The 22,194-nt window shown below is 37.7% G+C and overlaps 1 protein-coding gene and 2 long non-coding RNA genes across 5 annotated transcripts in view; 1 reads left to right on the top strand and 2 right to left on the bottom strand.

Annotated features, from left to right (window-relative positions):
• Positions 1-22,194, bottom strand: part of LOC127846487 (leucine-rich repeat and coiled-coil domain-containing protein 1-like) — a 283,849-nt gene that overhangs the window by 126,873 nt on the left and 134,782 nt on the right. The window contains exon 11 of the mRNA XM_052377759.1: positions 3,454-3,553. Within this exon, the coding sequence (XP_052233719.1) occupies positions 3,454-3,553 (100 nt within the window). The remainder of the gene's footprint in view (positions 1-3,453; positions 3,554-22,194) is intronic.
• LOC127846500 (uncharacterized) lies at positions 5,454-21,453 on the bottom strand. Of its 2 annotated transcripts, none has more exons than XR_008033527.1 (4): positions 21,316-21,453; positions 20,925-21,160; positions 5,645-6,510; positions 5,454-5,526 (listed from the first exon to the last, which is right to left on the bottom strand). It is a non-coding gene; the product is annotated as an uncharacterized LOC127846500 (long non-coding RNA). The 2 variants fall into 2 exon arrangements; XR_008033528.1 differs by having other exon boundaries at positions 20,925-21,214; positions 21,370-21,386.
• The window catches only part of LOC127846503 (uncharacterized), a 49,138-nt gene continuing 32,970 nt past the window's right edge, over positions 6,027-22,194 (top strand). The window contains exons 1-2 of one of the 2 annotated variants that reach the window (XR_008033532.1): positions 6,027-6,139; positions 20,854-21,240. This is a non-coding gene — a long non-coding RNA (uncharacterized LOC127846503). Of the gene's footprint in view, positions 6,140-20,853; positions 21,396-22,194 lie in introns of both variants that reach the window. The other variant, XR_008033531.1, reaches the window with a different exon arrangement.

Consider the following 22,194-nt stretch of genomic DNA (forward strand, 5'->3'; position numbering starts at 1 on the left):
GTGTATGTGTGTACATGTATGTCAGTCTGGCCGTGCGTCCGAAAACTTTAATGGCCATAACTTTTTCAATATTGAAGATAGCACCTTGATATTTGGCATGCATGTGCATCTCACTGAGCAGCACATTTTGAGTGGTGACAGGTGAAGGTCAAGGTCATCCTTCAAGGTCAAATGTTTCATATATGGCGTCTGTCTGTCCGTCCAAAAACTTTAATATTGGCCATAACTTTTTTACTATTCAAGATAGCAACTTGATATTTGGCATGCATGTGTATCTCATGGAGCTGAACATTTTTGAGTGGTGAAAGGTGAAGGTCAAGGTCATCCTTCAAGGTCAAATGTCATATATATGGCGTCTGTCCATCCGAAAAACTTAAACATTGGCCATAACTTTTTCAATATTGAAGATAGCAACTTGATATTTGGCATGCATGTGCATCTCACCGAGCTGCACATTTTGAGTGATGAAAGGTGAAGGTCAAGGTCATCCTTCAATGTCAAATGTCTTATATATGGCGTCTGTCCGTCCAAAAACTTTAACATTGGCCATAACTTATTCACTATTGAAGATAGCAACTTGATATTTGGCATGCATGTGTATCTCATGAACCTTGAACTTCCACCACTCAAAATGAGCAGCTTCATGAGATACACATGCATGCCAAATATCAAGTTGCTATCTTCAATATTAAAAAAGTTATGGCCAATGTTAAAGTTTTCGGATGGACAGACGCCATATATTTGACATTTGACCTTGAAGGATGACCTTCACCTTCACCTTCACCACTAAAATGTTCAGCTCCATGAGATACACATGCATGCCAAATATCAAGTTGCTATCTTCAATAGTGAAAAAATTCTGACCAATGTTAAAGTTTTTGGACGGACAGACAGACGTCATATAGTAGACTTTTGACCTTGAAGGATGACCTTGACCTTGAACTTCCACCACTCAAAATGTGCAGCTTCAAGAGATACACATGTATGCCAGATATCTAGTTTCTATCTTCAATAATGCAAAAGTTATGGCCAACGTTAAATTTTTTTTTCGGACGGACAGACTGACATACACACATACACACATACTGACATACTGACTTACGGACAGTTCAACTGCTATATGCCACCCTACTGGGGGCATAAAAACATGCAAGACTGATAAAAGTGACCCTAGTAAACAGGTTGCATGCACAAAATTACTGAGAAAATGGCTAATGTACACTTAAAAGGCTTGTGTGTGCAAAACAAGCAAATCACATTGCATCCAATCCATTCATGTGTAAAGCGTGCATGAAACAATACTTTCAGATCATAAACTCTGTAGAACCTTTTGTAATTTTTCAGGATGAATTTTATTACAGTCACGTGGTTACGCAAAACAGAAAACCTGTAATGCTTGACATGAACATTAACTGTTAACTGACTCAAATTTATTTCAAATCAATTCTGGTCAATACTGTTGTTAACGAAATGCATGAAAACATTTGCCTTTGTATTGAAGTAAATGCAGCAAAAAGTTAATTGTGGGATACATTTCAAAACAAGATGTATTTGTGAAACACTATGTCCCCCCCCCTTATCTTTGACTTGCAGGATGACATTGTCCTTGACCTTTCACAACTCAAAATGTGCAGCTCCATGAGATACACATGCATGCCAAATATTAAGTTGCTATCTTCAATATTGCAAAATTTGACATTTGACCTTGACCTTGAAGGATGAACTTGACCTTGACCTTTCACCACTCAAAATGTGCAGCTCCATGAGATACACCTGAAGGTAAAATATCAAGTTGCTATCTTCAATATTTCAAACTTTGACCTTTGACCTTTAAGGATGAAATTGACCTTGACCTTTCACCACACATACACATGCATGCCAAATATATAAAGTGGCTATGTTCAATATTGAATAATTTTCTCCCTTTTTAAAGCTTATTACTTCCCTTAAATCTGTATTTTTTACCATAGACCGTAAAGGATGACCTTGACCTTTTACCACAATGTGTTTTTCAGAAACAAAATGCCGCCTACTGTGCCGCTTGGATTTATTTAACAAAAATATATAGGTGGGCAGGTCAGATAACTATGTCCATTTAAAGCTTATTACTTCCCTTGACTTGGTTTTATCGACCCTAGACCTTGAAGGATGATGTTCACCTTGAAATTTTACCACTAAAAATGTGCAGCTCCATGAGATACACATGCAAGCCAAATATCAAGGTGCTATCTTCAATATTTAAAAAGTTATGGCCAATGTTAAGGTTTAAGCACGACGCCTACGGCGGACAGCAGACATCGGACGACGAGCTGGCTATGACAATAGCTCGGGTTTTCTCCGAAAACAGCCTCGCTAAAAAAACCTAGTGACCTGAAAATCAATAGGGGTCATCTGGGAGTCATGATCAATGTACCTATGAAGTTTCATGATCCTAGGCGTTAGCGTTCTTGAGTTATCATCCGGAAACCATTTTACTTGTTCCAGTCACCCTGACCTTGACCTTTGACCTAGTGACCTGAAAATCAATAGGGGTCATCTGCGAGTCAAGATCAATGTACCTATGAAGTTTCATGATCCTAGGCATAAGCATTCTTGAGTTATCATCCGGAAACCATTTTACTGGTTCGAGTCACCGTGACCTTGACCTTGTGACCTGAAAATCAATAGGGGTCATCTGCGAGTCATGATTAATGTACCTACGAAGTTTCATGATCCTAGGCGTAAGCGTTCTCGAGTTATAATCCGGAAACCATTTTACTGGTTCGAGTCACTATGACCTTGACCTTTGACCTAGTGACCTGAAAATCAATAGGGGTCATCTGCGAGTCATGAACAATGTACCTATGAAGTTTCATGATCCTAGGCATAAGCGTTCTTGAGTTATCATCCGGAAACCATCTGGTGGACAGACAGACCGACCGACGGACTGACGGACCAATTGACCGACCGACATGAGCAATACAATATACCCCCTCTTCGAAGAGGGAAAAGAGAAGCAAAAATTTGGAATCAAAATGTATGAAATAAAGTCTCATTATCATATCTAAGCCTAAAATCTCAGAGAAGGACCATGATGCACTACCAGTGGACAATCCTGGTGTTTGTAACAGATCAAAAGTCAGTGCCAACCTTGGAGCATTGATGCCAGGTTATCAGTGTCTATTCTCTATATGAGTTGCGTTCTGAGAAAACTGGGCATAATTCATGTGCGTAAAGTGTCGTCCCAGATTAGCCTGTGCAGTCCGACACTTTCCGTTTTTATGGTATTTTTCGTTTAAATGAAGTCTCTTCTTAGCAAAGATCCAATTTAAGCGGAAAGTGTTGTCCCTGATTAGCCTGTGCGGACCGCACAGGCTAATTTGGTCCGACACTTTACGCACATGCATTAAGCCCAGTTTTCTCAGAACACGACACATATCATCCAAAATAATGCATAACATATCATTTTGTTACCTTTTGAGGTGAGAGTTTTTAAGTGCTCAACCAATTTCTTGGCTGCCACTTCCGCTTTCCATCGACGTTCCCGTTCATTTTCTAGTTCCTTCATTATGTCCTGAAAATTAATGAGCACATGTTTATTATAAATATGCCCAACTGACCATAAAAAAAAATGAAAACATAAAATTCCCCTTCTGCCATTATGGGAATTAATGCATGCGCGTACAACGCCCTCTAAGTTAAGCCTGTGAACAAGCCAACAAGAAATGACACTTTCCACTTAAACTTACAGATTGCCACTCAGAGACTTCCTTTAAACCAAAAATACCATAAAAGCTGATCTATGTGGACTGCACATGCTAATCTGGGGCCACACAGCATACAAATGAATTTATTGTGCGGGTAACTTTTGATGCAATATTGGCTTAAACCCTATACCACTAAGATACGTATTTTTACGCATTTGTAGTCTCTTAAAAAGTTATGTTTATTTGGTAGGCTGTTGTTAAACATTATGCTTTATCTTAAAAGCTAAACAATTGTTAATTATTGATAATTGTTAATCATAGTTATTTAAAACCAATCTGTATTTTCATAAGTATAAAAATTAAAAATATCACTGTAATCTTCGTTTGTATCAAAGATCATTTTACTACTTATAATAATAACTGTTCAATGTTTGCGTCACAATACCAATCTCTGACTTTACCACAACCAGGAAAGATACTTATGCAAATGTTTTGCACTGGTTATACATTTACAGGGACACTACCAACATGGGCCACTAAACGACTTTCAATGTAGTGCAAATTAAATTAATGTCTGCATATGTGAATGGGATATATTTCCTGTACTTAAAGATCATTAGTCGATGTTCGTCAACAGACACCTTTTACAAGACCATTGTTAATGGAACAAAAGCATTTTTTTATCATCCTTCATTATTTGACCTACCCTACAAAATTGCATTATTTTTTAATGTTCTCCCCATGCACAAGGGAGTAATATTTTGGAAATCATTTTATCCACATATGTATGGTATATTCAGTAAGGAACATGGAGTGTGACCTTGACTTGCAAGTTATACGAGACACATTGTCTGAAGTTTCTTAAATTTCATGCAGTCATAATGGCCAGGAAATGAAATACCATAATAACTCCAATTTTTCGGACACTTAAATAAAATTAAAAAAATTGTGTGTCCAAAAATTTTAATACAAAAAATATTCAGGTGTCCGAAAATTTAGAGACAAAAATTAAGGTGTTCAAAGATAATAATTTTATTGAAATAAATGCAATTGATCAATGGACAATAATTTTCTTGTGATAAACTCTTCTTTTTCTGCTAAAAACAAACACCTTCTCATCTTAGCTAACTCCTGCTTGAAATGATATAGAACCAAAAAGTAAAAACAGGAAGCATTCCTCTTCCACTGTTTCAAATGCTGTTGCGTGAATGCATTATTTTTTACTGGTATACATGGCGAATCTAATAGTCTATTGGCCTCTGGCATGCATCTGCCTGGTTTTATGACCTTAATCCGGTTGTAAAATCCATGCTCAAAGTGTCACATGATAAGCGAAAACAGTGCCGAAGTCTTTAGAATCGTTCCGTTACCGTAGGTTTCCACGTATAGCGCGCTCCCGTGTATAGCCCGCAGGCTGTTTTTTTTATGCAAAAATAGAGAAAAAAATATTTAAAGACAATAAAACCACCAAATCGGACCAAAAATGGCCCCCATTTTACTATTGCACAATCCAATAATCCGGGGCATTGGATTGCTTAATTACAGTACAGCCAAAAAGGAACAAACGACTATTTCACGATCCGTGGCTGCAAGGTGAAACGAGTCGATGCCGCGTCAGTCGTTGAAGCCGCGTCAGTATGCAACGGCAAGTCGTATTTCGCCGCAAAACTTCGCATCTGTCCGCCGAGGCATGCCGCGATCCGCGACATCTGTCCGCCGAGGCATGCCGCGATCCGCGACATGATGCCGAGTCGATGCGCATCATGAAATAAACAAGAGTTCCGCGGTCGGAGATGACCGCATTGAAGCCGGATTTTTGATTTAAATGACAGGAAAGTACCTTTCGTGTTTTTGTCAATGCAATACTTAAATTACTGAAATATTGTTCAAAGGTCAAAATGAAATGTAAGTACTTTTCAAGGCATGAGCAAAGTTTGAGATTCTAGGTCCAAGCATACCAAAGTTACAACAATTTTAACATTTTAACATTTAAGTTCACAGTGACCTTGACCTTCAAATGAATGACATTGAAATGAATGACCTTGAAATGACCAGTGGTCATCTAAGTGTGCTTGCAAACCTTTACGTCAAGTTTGAGATTCTAGGTCCAAGCATACCAAAGTTATAACAATTTTAACATTTTAACATTGAAGGTCACAGTGACCTTGACCTTCAAATGAATGACATTGAAATGACCAGTGGTCATCTTCTAGTACTGGCCAATCTTTATTTCAAGTTTGAAGACTCTAGGTACAAGCATACCAAAGTTATAACATGAAATAAGAACTTTAACATTTTTACATTCAAGGTCACAGTGACCTTGACCTTCAAATGAATGACCTTGAAATGTCCAGTGGTTACTTACTAGTTCTGGCCAACCTTCATGTCAAGTTTCAAGACTCTAGGTCCAAGCATACCAAAGTTATAACAACTTTAACATTTTTACATTCAAGGTCACAGTGACCTTGACCTTCAAATGAATGACCTTGAAATGTCCAGTGGTTACTTACTAGTTCTGGCCAACCTTCATGTCAAGTTTCAAGACTCTAGGTCCAAGCATACCAAAGTTATAACAACTTTAACATTTTTATATTGAAGGTCACAGTGACCTTCACCTTCAAATGAATGACCTTGAAATGACCAGTGGTCATCTGTTAATCCTGGCCAACCTTCATGTCAAGTTTGAAGACTCTAGGTCCAAGCATACCAAAGTTATACCATGAAATAAGAACTTTAACATTTTTACATTCAAGGTCACAGTGACCTTGACCTTCAAATGAATGACCTTGAAATGACCAGTGGTTACTAACTAGTTATGGCCAACCTTCATGTCAAGTTTCAAGACTCTAGGTCCAAGCATACCAAAGTTATAAGAACTTTAACATTTTTTATATTAAAGGTCACAGTGACCTTGACCTTCAAATGAATGACCTTGAAATGACCAGTGGTCATCTGTTAATCCTGGCCAACCTTCATGTCAAGTTTGAAGACTCTAGGTCCAAGCATACCAAAGTTATACCATGAAATAAGAACTTTAACATTTTCGAGCACGCCGCCACCCCGCCCGCCCGCCCGCCCCCCCCGCCCGCCCGACAACATCAATCTATAAGCCGAGATTTTTTCGAAAAAAATCCGGCTAAAAATCTTTTAAAAATTATAATATTGTTAACAAATTTTTAAAAAACAATTATAATAATAATTAAAATCATAATAAATTGATTGTGCGCGGATTGTATTAGCATATACATGTAAGCATAGTTAATGTGTCTGGCCAATTAAGTTTGTTTCCCGCCCGTAATGTATGTATTTCACACATAAACAAGGTCAGGTAATTATGTTTTCGCACATACAAGTGGTCAAGGCTCCAGCATATGGTGGATTTATAAATTAATTGCATGTTGATTTTGCTATTATATTTAAGCTGAGAAAATTAGCAGTTTGAAGCCACATCAATAATCAAGACGGTGATGACATATTTGTTGTTTTGTTAATTATCAGCTTTTTATAACTATTGTTTGAATATGCCTATATAAACACGTTTTATTTTGTTCATATTATACAGTTAATATCGCTACTAATTACCCGATAATCCCGTATATTCCAGTTTTAAAGAAAATGCTGGTAAATATTTACGATACACAAACATTCTCGATATTTCCTCAAGTATCAAATACATTTTGGCATTTGTTACTATTTATAGAGATGATGAAATAACGTCTAATTGGGGCGGGTTTTTTTTCCTCTGAACACGCGATTTACGCCTGACGTGATGTTCATGTATTTATACAACACAAAATACACCCAAACCTTCCAAACGACGTTCTACATGTCTGCATAATTTTCGCACGCTTTTTATGAAACAAAGGATATTTTAGCACTGTATATTTGACGCTAGAATTTGCCAAAGGTCGCGTTAGCATTAAAATTCGGAAGTGTGTTTCGGATTACAAATTTAATAATGATATTCGAACGAAACATTACCAGTTGCACGTAATTAATTCTACGCTACACATACATGTATGTACATGTAGGTGGATATCTTTTCACTCGATCCGCCGCGGCGGATTTACTCCGCCAAAGTACGCGAGGTTAATACAGACTCGGCGTCATTGCGTGGATCGATGCCGAGTGCCACGGCGATACGCGGCGTGAACACACGATTCAGCCGCCGCGTACTAATAATCTGGCCGTGGCGTAGCCGCGGATTATGTTTGTGCCACGTTGGCTGTATTGTAAGCATTCAAAATAGGAAGCGTCATTATGATTAGGAGCATGGGTTGCATAGCACTATACTTTTCTGACAATTTTGTAATTTTCTAGCAAAAGATTAACAGTCCATGTGCATTTCGTGAAAAATGTGAGAAAATAAGAATTAGTGTACATCGTGTGATTTTTCCTCGGGGAAAGCATGGGCATTACCGGTAAATTTGAATGTCGCATTGGAGACAGGGATACAGTTGTTGAGGTACACCACTGTTGAACGTTCAATATTTATACACACAAAATGCAATTGCATATCTTCACGTTCTCAAGTGTCAATTAGTGTCTCAAATGTCAATTAGCGTCTTAACAAGTCGTGGCACATATTACTCAATAACATCTGCCAATTATGAAGTGCAAAATGACCCCCTTTCACACCTTCCGTTACCTGCAAAAAAGACCTCGTTCGCACCTACCCTTGGCTGCTCTCCGGAATGTTGACAACAATCCCCATCGGAATTCATCAATAAAGAAGTGTAAAAACACAAACAAAGAAATGTCCGCAAGTTTATTCAAACAAATTTATTTTTGACCAAAACTTCTTCTACTGCATTCATATCTACCAGTAGCGACTTCTTGTTGTTTCGACACTGGCCCCTCAGTCTGTACGATTATAGGGTGGTAGTTTTCTGGAAAAAACATGGCGGCCATTGTGATTATTTACGATTACACAACATATTTTTTACCAATTTAGCAGCCAGGATAGCATTGTTTCAATGTATAGCGCGCACCATCTTTTTAATTTGAATTTTGGAGGTAAAACACTGCGCACTATACGTGGAAACCTACGGTAAATATAAAGAGAAATAAATTATGGACAAAAACCTGTATGTCCAAAAATTAAGAGTCACCAATAATAATTATTTTTGCTAAAAAATAGGGTGTACAAAAACTTACAGTGTCAGAAAAACTTTATTTATTACAGTACCCACAAAATATAGAAACCTAGATCCTCAATCACGACACTGTTGGCCGTCAGCAAACGGGATGGCACGGGTTCAATCCCTACAGTGGGAGCGTTCTTTAGCTCTCACCTATAAGCTTCAAGTACTGGTTCTAGGCCCAGGAAATGGACTCCAGAGCATTTCGAATATTTAGCCTTAGTGCTTTAATTCTATGCAATTGAGCTAAAATAAATAGGTTTTAAATAAATGCGACACTGGCAGTTCGGAGAACACTTTCAGTACAGACAAGAGGGCCATGATGGCCCTAGTTCGCTCCCCTTTTTTTACAAGAACTTGTTCATTGCTTAGTTTAAAATTCAGTACTCTAGAGCATATTATTAAATTGGTTCTCTTCTGTTTACTTTTACAGTTTCAGCATATGATTAATTCTGATTGAGTACTGTCCATTTGCATGGGTTTTTTGCAATGCAAACATTTGCAAGTAATGCTAATGCTACATGTTTTTACAAGCTTTTTGTACGATTTGAACCTTGTGACCAAGATTTTGACCCCACATGACCCAATGTCAAACTTTGCCTAGATATCATCAAGAAAAACATCCTGGTTAAGTTTCATCATTATTGAACCAAAACTCTGGCGTATGGAGTGTTTACAGGGTTTTTGTAAGATTTGACCTGGTGCCCTATATTTTGACCCCTCATGACCAAACATCAAACTTTGCTTACAACAAGAGGGAATTGCTCCACTGCTGAAAAAAAGGCTGAAACAAATATTCTCAGCATGTGCAAATACTTTAATATAGGCCCTATTTAAGCACATGTACACTTTTGTGACCCCCTGGGCTGGGTCAAATTTAACCCCAGGGGCATAATTTGAGCAAACTTTGTAGAAGACTCCTATATCTGACTACATACAAAATGTGGTAGCCCTAGGTCCTAGAGTTAAGGACAAAAATATTTTAAAAGTTTTCACAAAAAAGCAAGATATAAGCTTATATAATGTTCAATGTTGTGACCGCGGGTCAAGGTCAAATTTGACCCAAAGGGCATAATTTCAACAAACTTGGTAGAGGACTATAAGATGTTACTGCATACCAAATTTGGTAGCCATAGTCCGAATGGTTTCGACAAGGAGATTTTTAAAGATTTCACAAAATAGGCCCTTTATAAGCGTTTATTTAATTTTGTGACCCCCTGGGCAGGGTCAAAGCTGACCCCAGAGGCATTATTTGAACAAATTTGGTACAGGTTTATTAGATGTCACTACATACCAAATTTGGTAGCCCTAGGCCCAATGGTTATGGACAAATAGATTTTTAAAGTTTTCACAAAATAGGCCCCATATAAGGGTATGTTCAGTTTTGTGACCCCCGGGCAGGGTCAAATTTGACCCAAGGGGCATACTTTAAACAAACTTGGTAGAGAACTATTAGATGTCACTACATACCAAATTTGATAGCCCTAGGCCCGATTGTTATGGACAAGCAGATTTTTTAACTTTTCACATAAAGGCCTTATATAAGCATATGTTCAGTTTTATGACCCCCCGGTGCAGGGTCAAATTTGACCCCAGGGGCATAATTTGAACAAACTTGGTAGAGAACTATAAGATGTCACTACATACCAAATTTGGTAGCCCTAGGCCGGATGGTTATGGACAAGCAGATTTTTAAAGTTTTCACAAAATAGACCCTATATTAGCGTATGTTCAATTTTGTGACCCCCAGGGCAGGGTCAAATTTGATCCCAGGGGCATAATTTGAACAAACTTGGTAGAGGACTATAAGATGTCACTACATACCAAATTTGGTAGCCCTATGACATACAGTTATATACAAGAAGATTTTTAAAGTTTTCACAAAATAGGCCTTATATAAGCATATGTTCAATTTTGTGACTATTGGGGCAGGGTCAAATTTGACCCCGTGGGCATAATTTGAACAAACTAAGAAGAGAACTATTACATGTCACTACATACCAAATTTGGAAGCCTTATGCCATACGGTTATGGACAAGAGATTTTTAAAGTTTTCACACAATAGGTCTTATATAAGCATATGTTCAATTTTGTGACCCTCGGGGCAGGGTCAAACTTGACCCAAGGGGCATAATTTGAACAAACTTGGTAGAGGACTATAAGATTTCACTACATACTAAAGTTGGTAGCCCTAGGCCCAATGGTTATGGACAGAAAGATTTTTAAAGTTTTCACAAAATAAGCCCCTAATAAGCATATATTCAATTTTGTGAACCCCGGGGCAGTTTTAAATTTGACCCCAGGGGCATAATTTGAACAAACTAAGAAGAGAACTATTACATGTCACTACATACCAAATTTGGTAGCCCTAGGCCATACGGTTATGGACAAGAGAATTTGTAAAGTTTTCACAAAAAAGGCCTTATGTAAGCATATGTTCAATTTTGTGACCCTCGGGGCAGGGTCAAACTTGACCCCAGGGGCATAATTTGAACAAACTTGGTAGAAGACTATAAGATGCCACTACATACCAAATTTGGTAGCCCTTGGCCCAATGGTTATGGATGAAAAGATTTGTAAAGTTTTCACAAAATAGACCCTATATAAGAATATGTTCAATTTTGTGACCCCCGGGGCAGGGTCAAATAGACCCCCGGGGCAGGGTCAAATTGACCCCAGGGGCATAATTTGAACAAATTTGGTAGAGGACTATTAGATGTCTCTATATACCAAATTTGATAGCCCTATGATTACAGACGAGATTTTGAAAGTTTTCACAAAATAGGCCTTATATAAGCAAGTTTTCAATTTTGTGACCCCATGGGCATTACTTGAACAAATTTGAAAGAGGTTCACCCCAGGAACATTCCTGAGAAATTATATCAGAATTGGACCAGTAATTTAGGAGAAGAAGATGTTTAAAGGAAAACGGACGCACACACGACGGACACAGGACCATGACATATTAGCCCCGCTGGCCTTTGGCCAGTGGAGCTAAAAATAAATATTGTGACCAAGATTCATAAAATCTGAAACAAAATTGTGACCTCTAGAGTGTTTACAAGGATTTTGTATAATATAGTGAAAATTTTTGCAATCTAAGGGCAACAAGCAAATTCGTTGAATTGATATCCCCCACCAAACTCTGGCTTTGTCACAGATGTAAGCATTTTTTCAAGATACAAAGGGCCATAACTCCGTAATAAACGGATGGTGTACAATGCCATTTAGCATGCATCATCGTCTTATCCATATATATACTCATACCAAGTTTCAATGAAATCGGCCAAAGCATTTCCAAGATATGGCTCCGCAAACAAAAGTGCCGGACGGATGGACGGACAGAAGGACAGACGGACGGAAGGACGGACGGACCATGCCAAAACAATATCCCTATGCCTTTGGCGCGGGATAATAATTCAGGCATTTATTATGCGATTCTGCTCGTTATCAAACTTGACTGAGATTTTGTGGCAATATAGCTTCTCAGCAACTTTGATAAAGAATGCTTGCGAAATGTGAATGCTAGAGTGTTTACAAACCAAAATGTGGACAGACGGAGGACGGACAAAGACTGATCCTAAAACCTCACCTGAGCAATCAGGTGAGCTAAAAAGTGTGTTTTTTGCACTGATCTGAGCCATTTTCCAACTTGTCCGAGATATCAATAAAACAAATGTCTTGACTTAAAGTTGCACGATGATTGGGCAAAATATGTGACTTCGGCAGTCATGTTTTTCGAATGCCGGACACAAACCCTCCCGAACAAAAACCCTCCCGTCAGTTTTATAGGGGGTGGACGAAAACCCTCCCATGAATAAACATGGGCGGACAAAAACCCTCCCATGAAAAATACGAGGGAGGACAAAAACCCTCCCATGAAAAAACGAAGGCGGACAAAAACCCTCCCGTGAAATCTGAGCCACGAATTGCAAGTACCAACGATTTTTTATGAATTTGTATTCCGAAATCGGTCATTTCCGAATGTCATTTTCGACATTTGTATTTTGTTGTCGGCTATCCGAGATATTTATTTTTTGTAATAGTGACTTCACTTCAGTAGGTAACATTACACTATATATTGACTAATTAAAATATTTCTGAATTGAAATGTTATTTTACACCCATTTGACGTCAATTATATATGTTTTAACTAAGATTTTTATTATTACTTAATATGATAAGAACCACGATACTTGTATGAATAACAAGTAGGGTGTTTATATAAACTATATAAAATATCAAATTGTGCGCCGGCCAGTGCATTTAAGAACATCAAAGTCATGTTTTTTTTTAATTCATCATCGCAAAAATAACAGAGGCGGACACAGGCTTCCCAAGACATTCTTTATTTCCTTTTATAACAAGTATTATGAAGTCTAGACAGTATAATGTTACATACATTGACAAATAAGCATAATCAATTGATAAAAAAAACATCATTTTAGACACTTGGGAATTCAAACAAACACGATTGCATTAACCTTACACAGTTCACATACACTCCTTCACGTGAATACGAATGCAGTGCCCAACTGCAGCCAAGAAGTCCTGTGTCGTCTTGTTTCCCGACGCTACCTCCTCACATAGGCGTTGCATCTTCTTCCGATGAAGAAGGGTCCCCTTCCGGACTTGCTTTGCTAACGGCTCCCCGTGTTCGTACCGGTACACCTCTGCTTCGGCCATGGCGTTGTCCTTCTGCAGACATGTGATGACGTTCCATAATGACGGATTTGCGTGCCCGACGAGATGCTTGAACCCATTGTTCCAACTTTCGCACGCGTTATTTGTCCGCGCTTCACCAAGTTTTGTTGCCTCATGTACATTCCATACATCAGGCGGGAAGCGCGGCGGGGTGCGTCTGAAGCGGAGGCGACCATCCATCATGACGCTTCTGAACGCCCCGTTGACGTAGTTAGCGTCGAAGTAATCTAGTATGCTGTCGATGCCATCTGGTGCCGATTGTGTGAATTGTTTCGGTGCTGTTGTGTTCCATCGCACAACCAAGTCTCTGCCATTCCTAGCAGCCGCAGACCGGTGTCGCTCGCGAAGACCAGCAACCGTGCATCGGTAGATGCATTGTCATAAATAAGGAATGACTTGTCCCCTTCTGGCTGCGTTGTGGCGTACTGCGGCGGCAATGGATGAGGGATGCCGACAGAACCAGCTGGCTCTACTGGTACCACGCCACGTTTCTTCCTCCGGATGGCCCGCTTCAGACTCTCCGTCTTGCCGATAGCGGCTCGGACCTCAACCGGACGAGTGATAAGTTTGTCGGCGATTATCTGCCCCGGTTGCCCTCTGTTGGCGGTGGCGGTCGACAGAATGTCTTCACGCAGCTTCATTGCTTCGACGTGAAACTGATCTCCCTCATGGTTGTGGGTTGTGGTTGAGTTTATTGTCGTCATATTTATGTCTGTGACTACAGCGCCCTTACAAGAATTTGCCGCGCGTTGAGAACATTCCCAGCGTATGGTCGATTTTGATGTTTTCTTCTTAGTGTAGACGAAGCCATTGTGCGCGAGTCTTTTCTTTCCAGCTGAAGTGGTGATGATTTCCATTTTGGATGTGTGTCTTTATACAAACAAATTGCTTTTTATATGTTGCAAGTTCACAGTATGATATTTTGAGCAAATGTTGTCAGCATTGAGTGATTTTTTCGGATTAATGAATGCAACATTGTGTGAAACAAATACATTTGTCGGCGTTTAATTGCTTTTAATTGATTCTGTGATTAAACTAATTAAAAACTAAAAGTAGTTGCAGATTCATAATTTGCTATTTTGAATAAATTTTGCTGATTAATGAATGCAACAATGTGTGAAGCAATTACATTTGTCGGTGTTTAATTGCTTTCACGGGAGGGTTTTTGTCCACAGTTGCAGATTCACAGTTTGCTATTTTGATATATATTATTGTATGCCATTAACTAGTTATTTGTTATGATTAGCTGATAAGTGGGCCTAAATAACCGCATCATTGACATATTTGACAATACAGTATGCTTTATATATTGTCTGCAAAAATGCAATTGAAAACGTTACAGTCAAAGATAAATTAAATAAGTAATTACGACAAATTAGTTACATGCTAACGAATTGTTAGTTGTTCACAGAATTTTACTTTCATTTTCGCAAAGTTTTCAGAAACTTCCCGGAAAGCACGTTTTTTGCATGAATGAGCGTATGTCGCGATTAAACGTTGCACTGTATCGTATTACATTCAATCTAAATTTAAATTCAATGTCTATAAATGGCCTCATTTTATGTTTTACTTGATGTTATTATTATATTGGATTATCGGATATATATGCACATTAGAAAGCGGTATGTTTACAGTTAATGGATACACATTTTCTTTCAATTTCACACCCCTGAAATAACCCCAGACAGTATTATTTTGTCGGATTAATGAATGCAACACTAAGTGTTAAATTTCTTTTACGGGAGGGTTTTTGTCCGCCTCCGTTTTTTCATGGGAGGGTTTTTGTCCTCCCCCGTTTTTTTCATGGGAGGGTTTTTGTCCGCCCATGTTTATTCATGGGAGGGTTTTCGTCCGCCCCCTATGAAAATGACGGGAGGGTTTTTATCCGGGAGGGGTTTTGTCCGTATTCCATGTTTTTCAACGGACCAAAAACTCTCGTATCTAGGAAACAAATGTTCTGACTAAAGTGCATGAAAATTTCACTATACATATAGAGAAAACTGCTCCGCCAACTGGCGGCCATGTTTTTTCACTGATCTGGACCATTTTAAAACTCGTCCGAAATATCAATAAAATCAATGTTTTAACCAAGTTTCATGATGATTGGGCAAAAAATGTTACTTTGGCAGCCATGTTTTTCACTGGAACCACTTTTGTAATCAACCAACATATCATCAAGACAAACATTTTGACAAAGTTACATGAAGATCGGGCATAAAATTTGACTTCTACAGTGTTTACAAGGTTTTTCTTTTTTTTTACCTAGTGACCTAGTTTTTGATCCAGCATGATCCAGTATCGACCTCCATTGAGGTATCATAGGAACAAATCTTCTGACCAAGTTTCATGAAGATCTGACAAGAAATGTGGCCTCTAGAGTGTTTACAAGGTTTCTCTATAGCCAAATAAGGACAACTGCCCCACCCACTAGCGGCCATGTTTTACAACGGACCATAACCACTATTGAACTCAACAAACATATTATTAAGACAAACATTTTGACAAAGTTACATGAAGATTGGGCATTAAATGTGACTTCTACAGTTTATACAAGGTTTTTTCTTTTTTTTTACCTAGTGACCTAGTTTTTGACCCAGCATGACCCAATTTCAAACTTGATCGAGGTATCATTGGGACAAATCTTCATGAAGATCGGACAAGAAATGTGGCCTCTAGAGTGTTAACAAGGTTTATCTATAGCCAAATAAGGAAAACTGCCCAGTCCACTGGCGTCCATGTTTTACAATGGACCGCAACCACTTTTGTACTCAACAAACATATCATCAAGACAAACATTTTGAAAAAGAAACATAGAGCTCCAGATAAGCATTGTTTTATCGTTATTACGATTTGTTTATAAAGAAAAACGAAAAGAAAATCAAAATCCATCGTATCTAAACGAATTGAGACAGATAAATCCGAATTATAACCGCCTGTTTTAATTGTACGGAATTTCCAACTCTCTGCGCAGCAAAAGTTAAAAGATAGCGAGATTTCCGCCACCGGATCCGTGAATGAGTTGATTGTAACCAATAATATTAGCATTTCGGTTTCCGCTCTTCTGTTTACAAAATTACAAATTACAAAACATGGAGGCTGCGAAGCGTGGACGAGTTCAAAAGAAACTTCATTCTACGACAGCGCCAAGTATACTAAGTTTCATTTTGCGGCAAGAACAAAGTCCAGAGTCTTTTGTTGGCAGCCTATTATCTTATATAGTGTCAAAAGCAGTTGATGAGGTCCAATTGAAGAGCTCCAAACCCAATCATTGTGGTATCATGCAAAAACAGATCTCGGCGTGGAAAAAATTACTTTCTCAAATAAATAGACACTGATCTTTTTAAGGCCAGAAAGGGACCTGTATGCACACAGTAGCTCATGCAAAGGTCAATGGAGTTAAAACATTAGTTTATTATTTTATTTTTTTAATTCTAAGAAAAACAAGGGACAAATTTGTCACAAAACCAGGTTTTCAGTTGAAAAAAGTCTGATAAAGGGAGACAATTCAAAATGTGTATTGTTAACCCCATTCTGTAAAATTGACCTTGATTTCAATTAGAAAACAAGGGCTGTTTGTAAAACATGCATGCCCCCCATATGGGCTGTCAGTTGTAGTGGAATCCATTGTGTGAATACGTTTTTTGTCACTGTGACCTTGACCTTTGACCTAGTGACCTGAAAATCAATAGGGGTCATCTGCCAGTCATGATCAAAGTTCCTATGAAGTTTCATGTTTCTAGACTAAGCATTCTTGAGTTATCATCCAGAAACCATTTTACTATTTCAAGTCACTGTGACCCTGACCTTTGACCTAGTGACCTGAAAATCAATAGGGGTCATCTGCCAGTCATGATCAATGTACCTATGAAGTTTCATGATCCTAGGCCTAAGCATTCTTGAGTATCATCCGGAAACCATTTTACTATTTCAAATCACTGTGACTTTGACCTTTGACCTAGTGATCTGAAAATCAATAGGGGTCATCTGCCAGTCATGATCAATGTACCTATGATGTTTCATGATCCTAGGCCTAAGCGTTCTTGAGTTATCATCCGAAAACCATCTGGTGAATGGACCGACCGACGGACCGACAGACCGACCGATGGACCGACCGACATGTGCAAAACAATATACCCCCTCTTCTTTGAAGGGGGGGGGGGGGGGGGGGGGGGTAAAAAAAGTCTGATAAAAAGAGACAACTCAAAATCAAAATGTGCATTGTTACTGATTGTTCATAGTTACATAATTGTTTCAAAATCAATCTATTTTTAGTTGTGGCGACCTTGACCTTGGAGATATTGACGTAATTCTTTCGTGCGACACACCGTCCAATAATGGTGAACAAATGTGCCAAAAGAATTTAAAATCCGACAATGAACGACAGAGTTATGGCCTGGACAAGCTCATTTATGGCCATTTTTGACCTTCAAACTCAAATTGTGACCTTGACCTCGGAGACATCAACGTAACTCTTTAGCGCGACACACCGTCTAAAGAAGGTAAACAAATGTGCCAAATGATTTTCAAAATCTGACAATGAACGACAAAGTTATGGCCCCGAAAAGCTCATTAATGGCCATTTTTAACCTTCAAACTCAAATTGTTACCTGGACCTTGGAGATATCGACGTAATTCTTTCGCGCGACACACCATCTAATGATGGTGAACAAATGTGCCAAATGATTTTAAAATCTGACAATGAACGACAGAGTTATGGCCTGGACAATCTTGTTCCGCCCGCCCGCCAGCCCGCCCGCCGACATTCGCCAATCTAATAACCAGTTTTTTTCTTCGAAAAACCTGGTTAAAAAAAAACTAATTGAAAGTGATCAGTTTTGGAAAAAAAACTTATTGCAAAAACAATCTTGTAGTGAAAAGTAATTGACCCGAAAACCTTATCTGGAGCTTTGGTTACATGAAGACCTTTTGACCTAGTGACCTAGTTTTTGACCCAATTTCAAACTTGATCGATGTATCATTGGGACAAATCTTCTGACCAAGTTTTATGAAGATCTGACAAGAAATGTGGCCTCTAGAGTGTTAACAAACAAATGTGGATGGACATACTGACAAACCAACAAAGACCGATCACAAAAACAGCAATATCATACTTACATATTGCTTTCTCAGATATAAAAGTTAATTTGAAATAAATATCGCTTACTGCATTGTTTAGGCATACTAAATCTTTTGTATGCCTTTTAACCAACTTTTATTGCATTATTATTATTATTATCATTATTATTATTATTATTATTATTATTATTATTATTATCCCAATGAGGATTGCAATAATTGTATTTACAATGTTTTCATCACAATGTTTCTAAATGTTTTTTTAAATGAATACTAATTGTTATGCATGTTGCATTTTAATAACAGGATTATTGAGTTGATCTTCAAAGCGTCCAGTCATAAAATGAAGATCACCATTTATAAAATATATTGCTTTGACTAACAATTTATTATCACCATTTATAATTTAAAGTTGCTTTAAGGGGTGTTGCAGCAGTTTTGCTGATTTTTTTTCCATCTAATATATTTTGTCCAAAATTTATATTTAAGATATATACACAAATACTATATGAAAAATGAAATATAAACATAGGGTCACCGGCCTTGTTTTGATTTTATTCACCATTATATAACATGTACTTTTTGAATACACCTGAAAAATCTCTAATTGCGTCAAAATAATTAATAACCTATGAAATCGGCAACATGTAGATATTATATAAGCTAAGATACATCATATACCATTTAATTAAACCACACACTACCAATAAAATGGAGTACACAAGTCAAATTGTAAGAAATTTATTGTTTATAATTTTTAGGTCACCCCAAAAACGTCTTCTTTTTTTTATTGTAACCACATAAATGGAATTTTAAAAAATTCTGTCGAATAGAATTCTGCGAAACTGTTAAAAAATGTTCATCTAGGTATTGTCATCATAAAACACAAATAAAACAAGAAATGTGTTTGTCAGAAACACAATGTCCCCTTCTGCGCCACTTTGATTTAGTTTTTTTGATCTTTGACCTTGCAGGATGACCTTGACCTTTTATGAAGCTCCATGAGATACACATGCATGCCAAATGAAGATGCTATCTCTAATATAGCAAAAGTTATTGCAACATGTTAAAGTTGGTGCAAACTGACCAACAGACAGGGCAAAAACAATTTGTCTCCCACTATAGTGGTGAGGGACATAAAAAGGGGATCACCACACTTTTAACAGAGATTTTTTTTTTTTACTATCCCTACTGTCATGTCAAATTTCATAAAATACAGTTATTAGGCAAAACCCAAGTACCGGTACATAGATTGTTAGAAATATGCATACACATTAGAAATTGTTTACAATCTTAACTGGGACCACAAAGGCTTACCAACAGACAAATAAAAAACAATATTTAATCACAAACATAATACCTTACAGTATCAAACTCAACCTTAATCATTAATAGCTTGCATGAACTGTTTCAGAGATTTCAGCATGTTTTGAAGTTTGTGATTAAATGCTTTAAATTGATAAATGTAAACAACAGAATTAAACAGCTCCAGTATAAAACAATAATGAAATTAAAGAAAGAAAAAAAAGTTTTAACAAGAGTTCCGCGGTCGGAGATGACCGCATTGAAGCCGGATTTTTGATTTAAATGACAGGAAAGTACCTTTCGTGTTTTTGTCAATGCAATACTTAAATTACTGAAATATTGTTCAAAGGTCAAAATGAAATGTAAGTACTTTTCAAGGCATGAGCAAACCTTGTGTTATGTTTTGAATGCATGCATATACATGAACAACAATAACATTTAAGGTCACAAATATGAACTTGAATTGACAATTAGGAAAGTTTGATCTCAATTTTTTGAGTGGTGATCTTCTAGTACTGGCCAACCTTTATGTCAAGTTTGAAGACTCTAGGTACAAGCATACCAAAGTTATAACATGGAATAAGAACTTTAACATTTTTACCTACCAAAGTTATAAGAACTTTAACATTTTTACATTCAAGGTCACAGTGACCTTGACCTTAGAATGAATGACCTTGAAATGACCAGTGGTCATCTAAGTGTGCTTGCAAACCTTCATGTCAAGTTTGAAGACTCTATGTCCAAGCATACCAAAGTTATAACAATTTTAACATTTTAACATTTAAGGTCACAGTGACCTTGACCTTCAAATGAATGACATTGAAATGACCAGTGGTCATCTTCTAGTACTGGCCAATCTTTATTTCAAGTTTGAAGACTCTAGGTACAAGCATACCAAAGTTATAACATGAAATAAGAACTTTAACATTTTTACATTCAAGGTCACAGTGACCTTGACCTTCAAATGAATGACCTTGAAATGCCCAGTGGTTACTTACTAGTTCTGGCCAACCTTCATGTCAAGTTTCAAGACTCTAGGTCCAAGCATACCAAAGTTATAACAACTTTAACATTTTTACATTCAAGGTCACAGTGACCTTGACCTTCAAATGAATGACCTTGAAATGTCCAGTGGTTACTTACTAGTTCTGGCCAACCTTCATGTCAAGTTTCAAGACTCTAGGTCCAAGCATACCAAAGTTATAACAACTTTAACATTTTTATATTGAAGGTCACAGTGACCTTCACCTTCAAATGAATGACCTTGAAATAACCAGTGGTCATCTGTTAATCCTGGCCAACCTTCATGTCAAGTTTGAAGACTCTAGGTCCAAGCATACCAAAGTCATACCATGAAATAAGAACTTTAACATTTTTACATTCAAGGTCACAGTGACCTTGACCTTCAAATGAATGACCTTGAAATGACCAGTGGTCATCTGTTAATCCTGGCCAACCTTCATGTCAAGTTTGAAGACTCTAGGTCCAAGCATACCAAAGTTATACCATGAAATAAGAACTTTAACATTTTCGAGCACGCCGCCACCCCGCCCGCCCGCCCGCCCCCCCGCCCGCCCGACAACATCAATCTATAAGCCGAGATTTTTTCGAAAAAAATCCGGCTAAAAAAGTTAACCCCACCTGGGATCGAACCACTGACAATCGTATTATGAACCAACTCGGTCATTTCTGATGATACTGATAACAAAAATATTGAGTTGTTATAATAGCATCATTGGTGTTGCTATAAATATGTCCTCGGTTAAATAAGCTGCCGCAACACCCCTTAACTTACAGAGATGAAACAATGTTATTACAATTTATAAATTTACTTGCTTTGATTATTGGAGGGTAATATTTACTGGAACACTCACTTTGATAAGCATGAGTACAACAAGCAAATTTGTTGAATAGATATCCCCCGCCAATATGCTTCTGGACACAAAAGTGTTATATTTGACACTCAAAAAGCATTTTTTCAAGATACAAAGGGCCATAACTCCGTTATTAACAGATGGTGTACAATGCCATTTGGCGTGCATCATCCCCTTATCCATATATATACTCATACCAAAGTTTAAATGAAATCCGCCAAAGCACTTCCAAGATATGGCTCCGGACGGACGGAAAGACAGACGGAATTTAATGGATATTTGGTAACAGTCGAGTTTTCTTTAGTGCAATGTTTTGAATAGCAAAACATTATGAAATCACACTTGATTCACCAAACAATTACACTAAAAAGCACCACTTAATACGTACCCATAATATTAAGAACAAAA

Source organism: Dreissena polymorpha, chromosome 9 (genome assembly GCF_020536995.1).
Source record: "Dreissena polymorpha isolate Duluth1 chromosome 9, UMN_Dpol_1.0, whole genome shotgun sequence".
NCBI lineage: Eukaryota > Metazoa > Mollusca > Bivalvia > Myida > Dreissenidae > Dreissena > Dreissena polymorpha.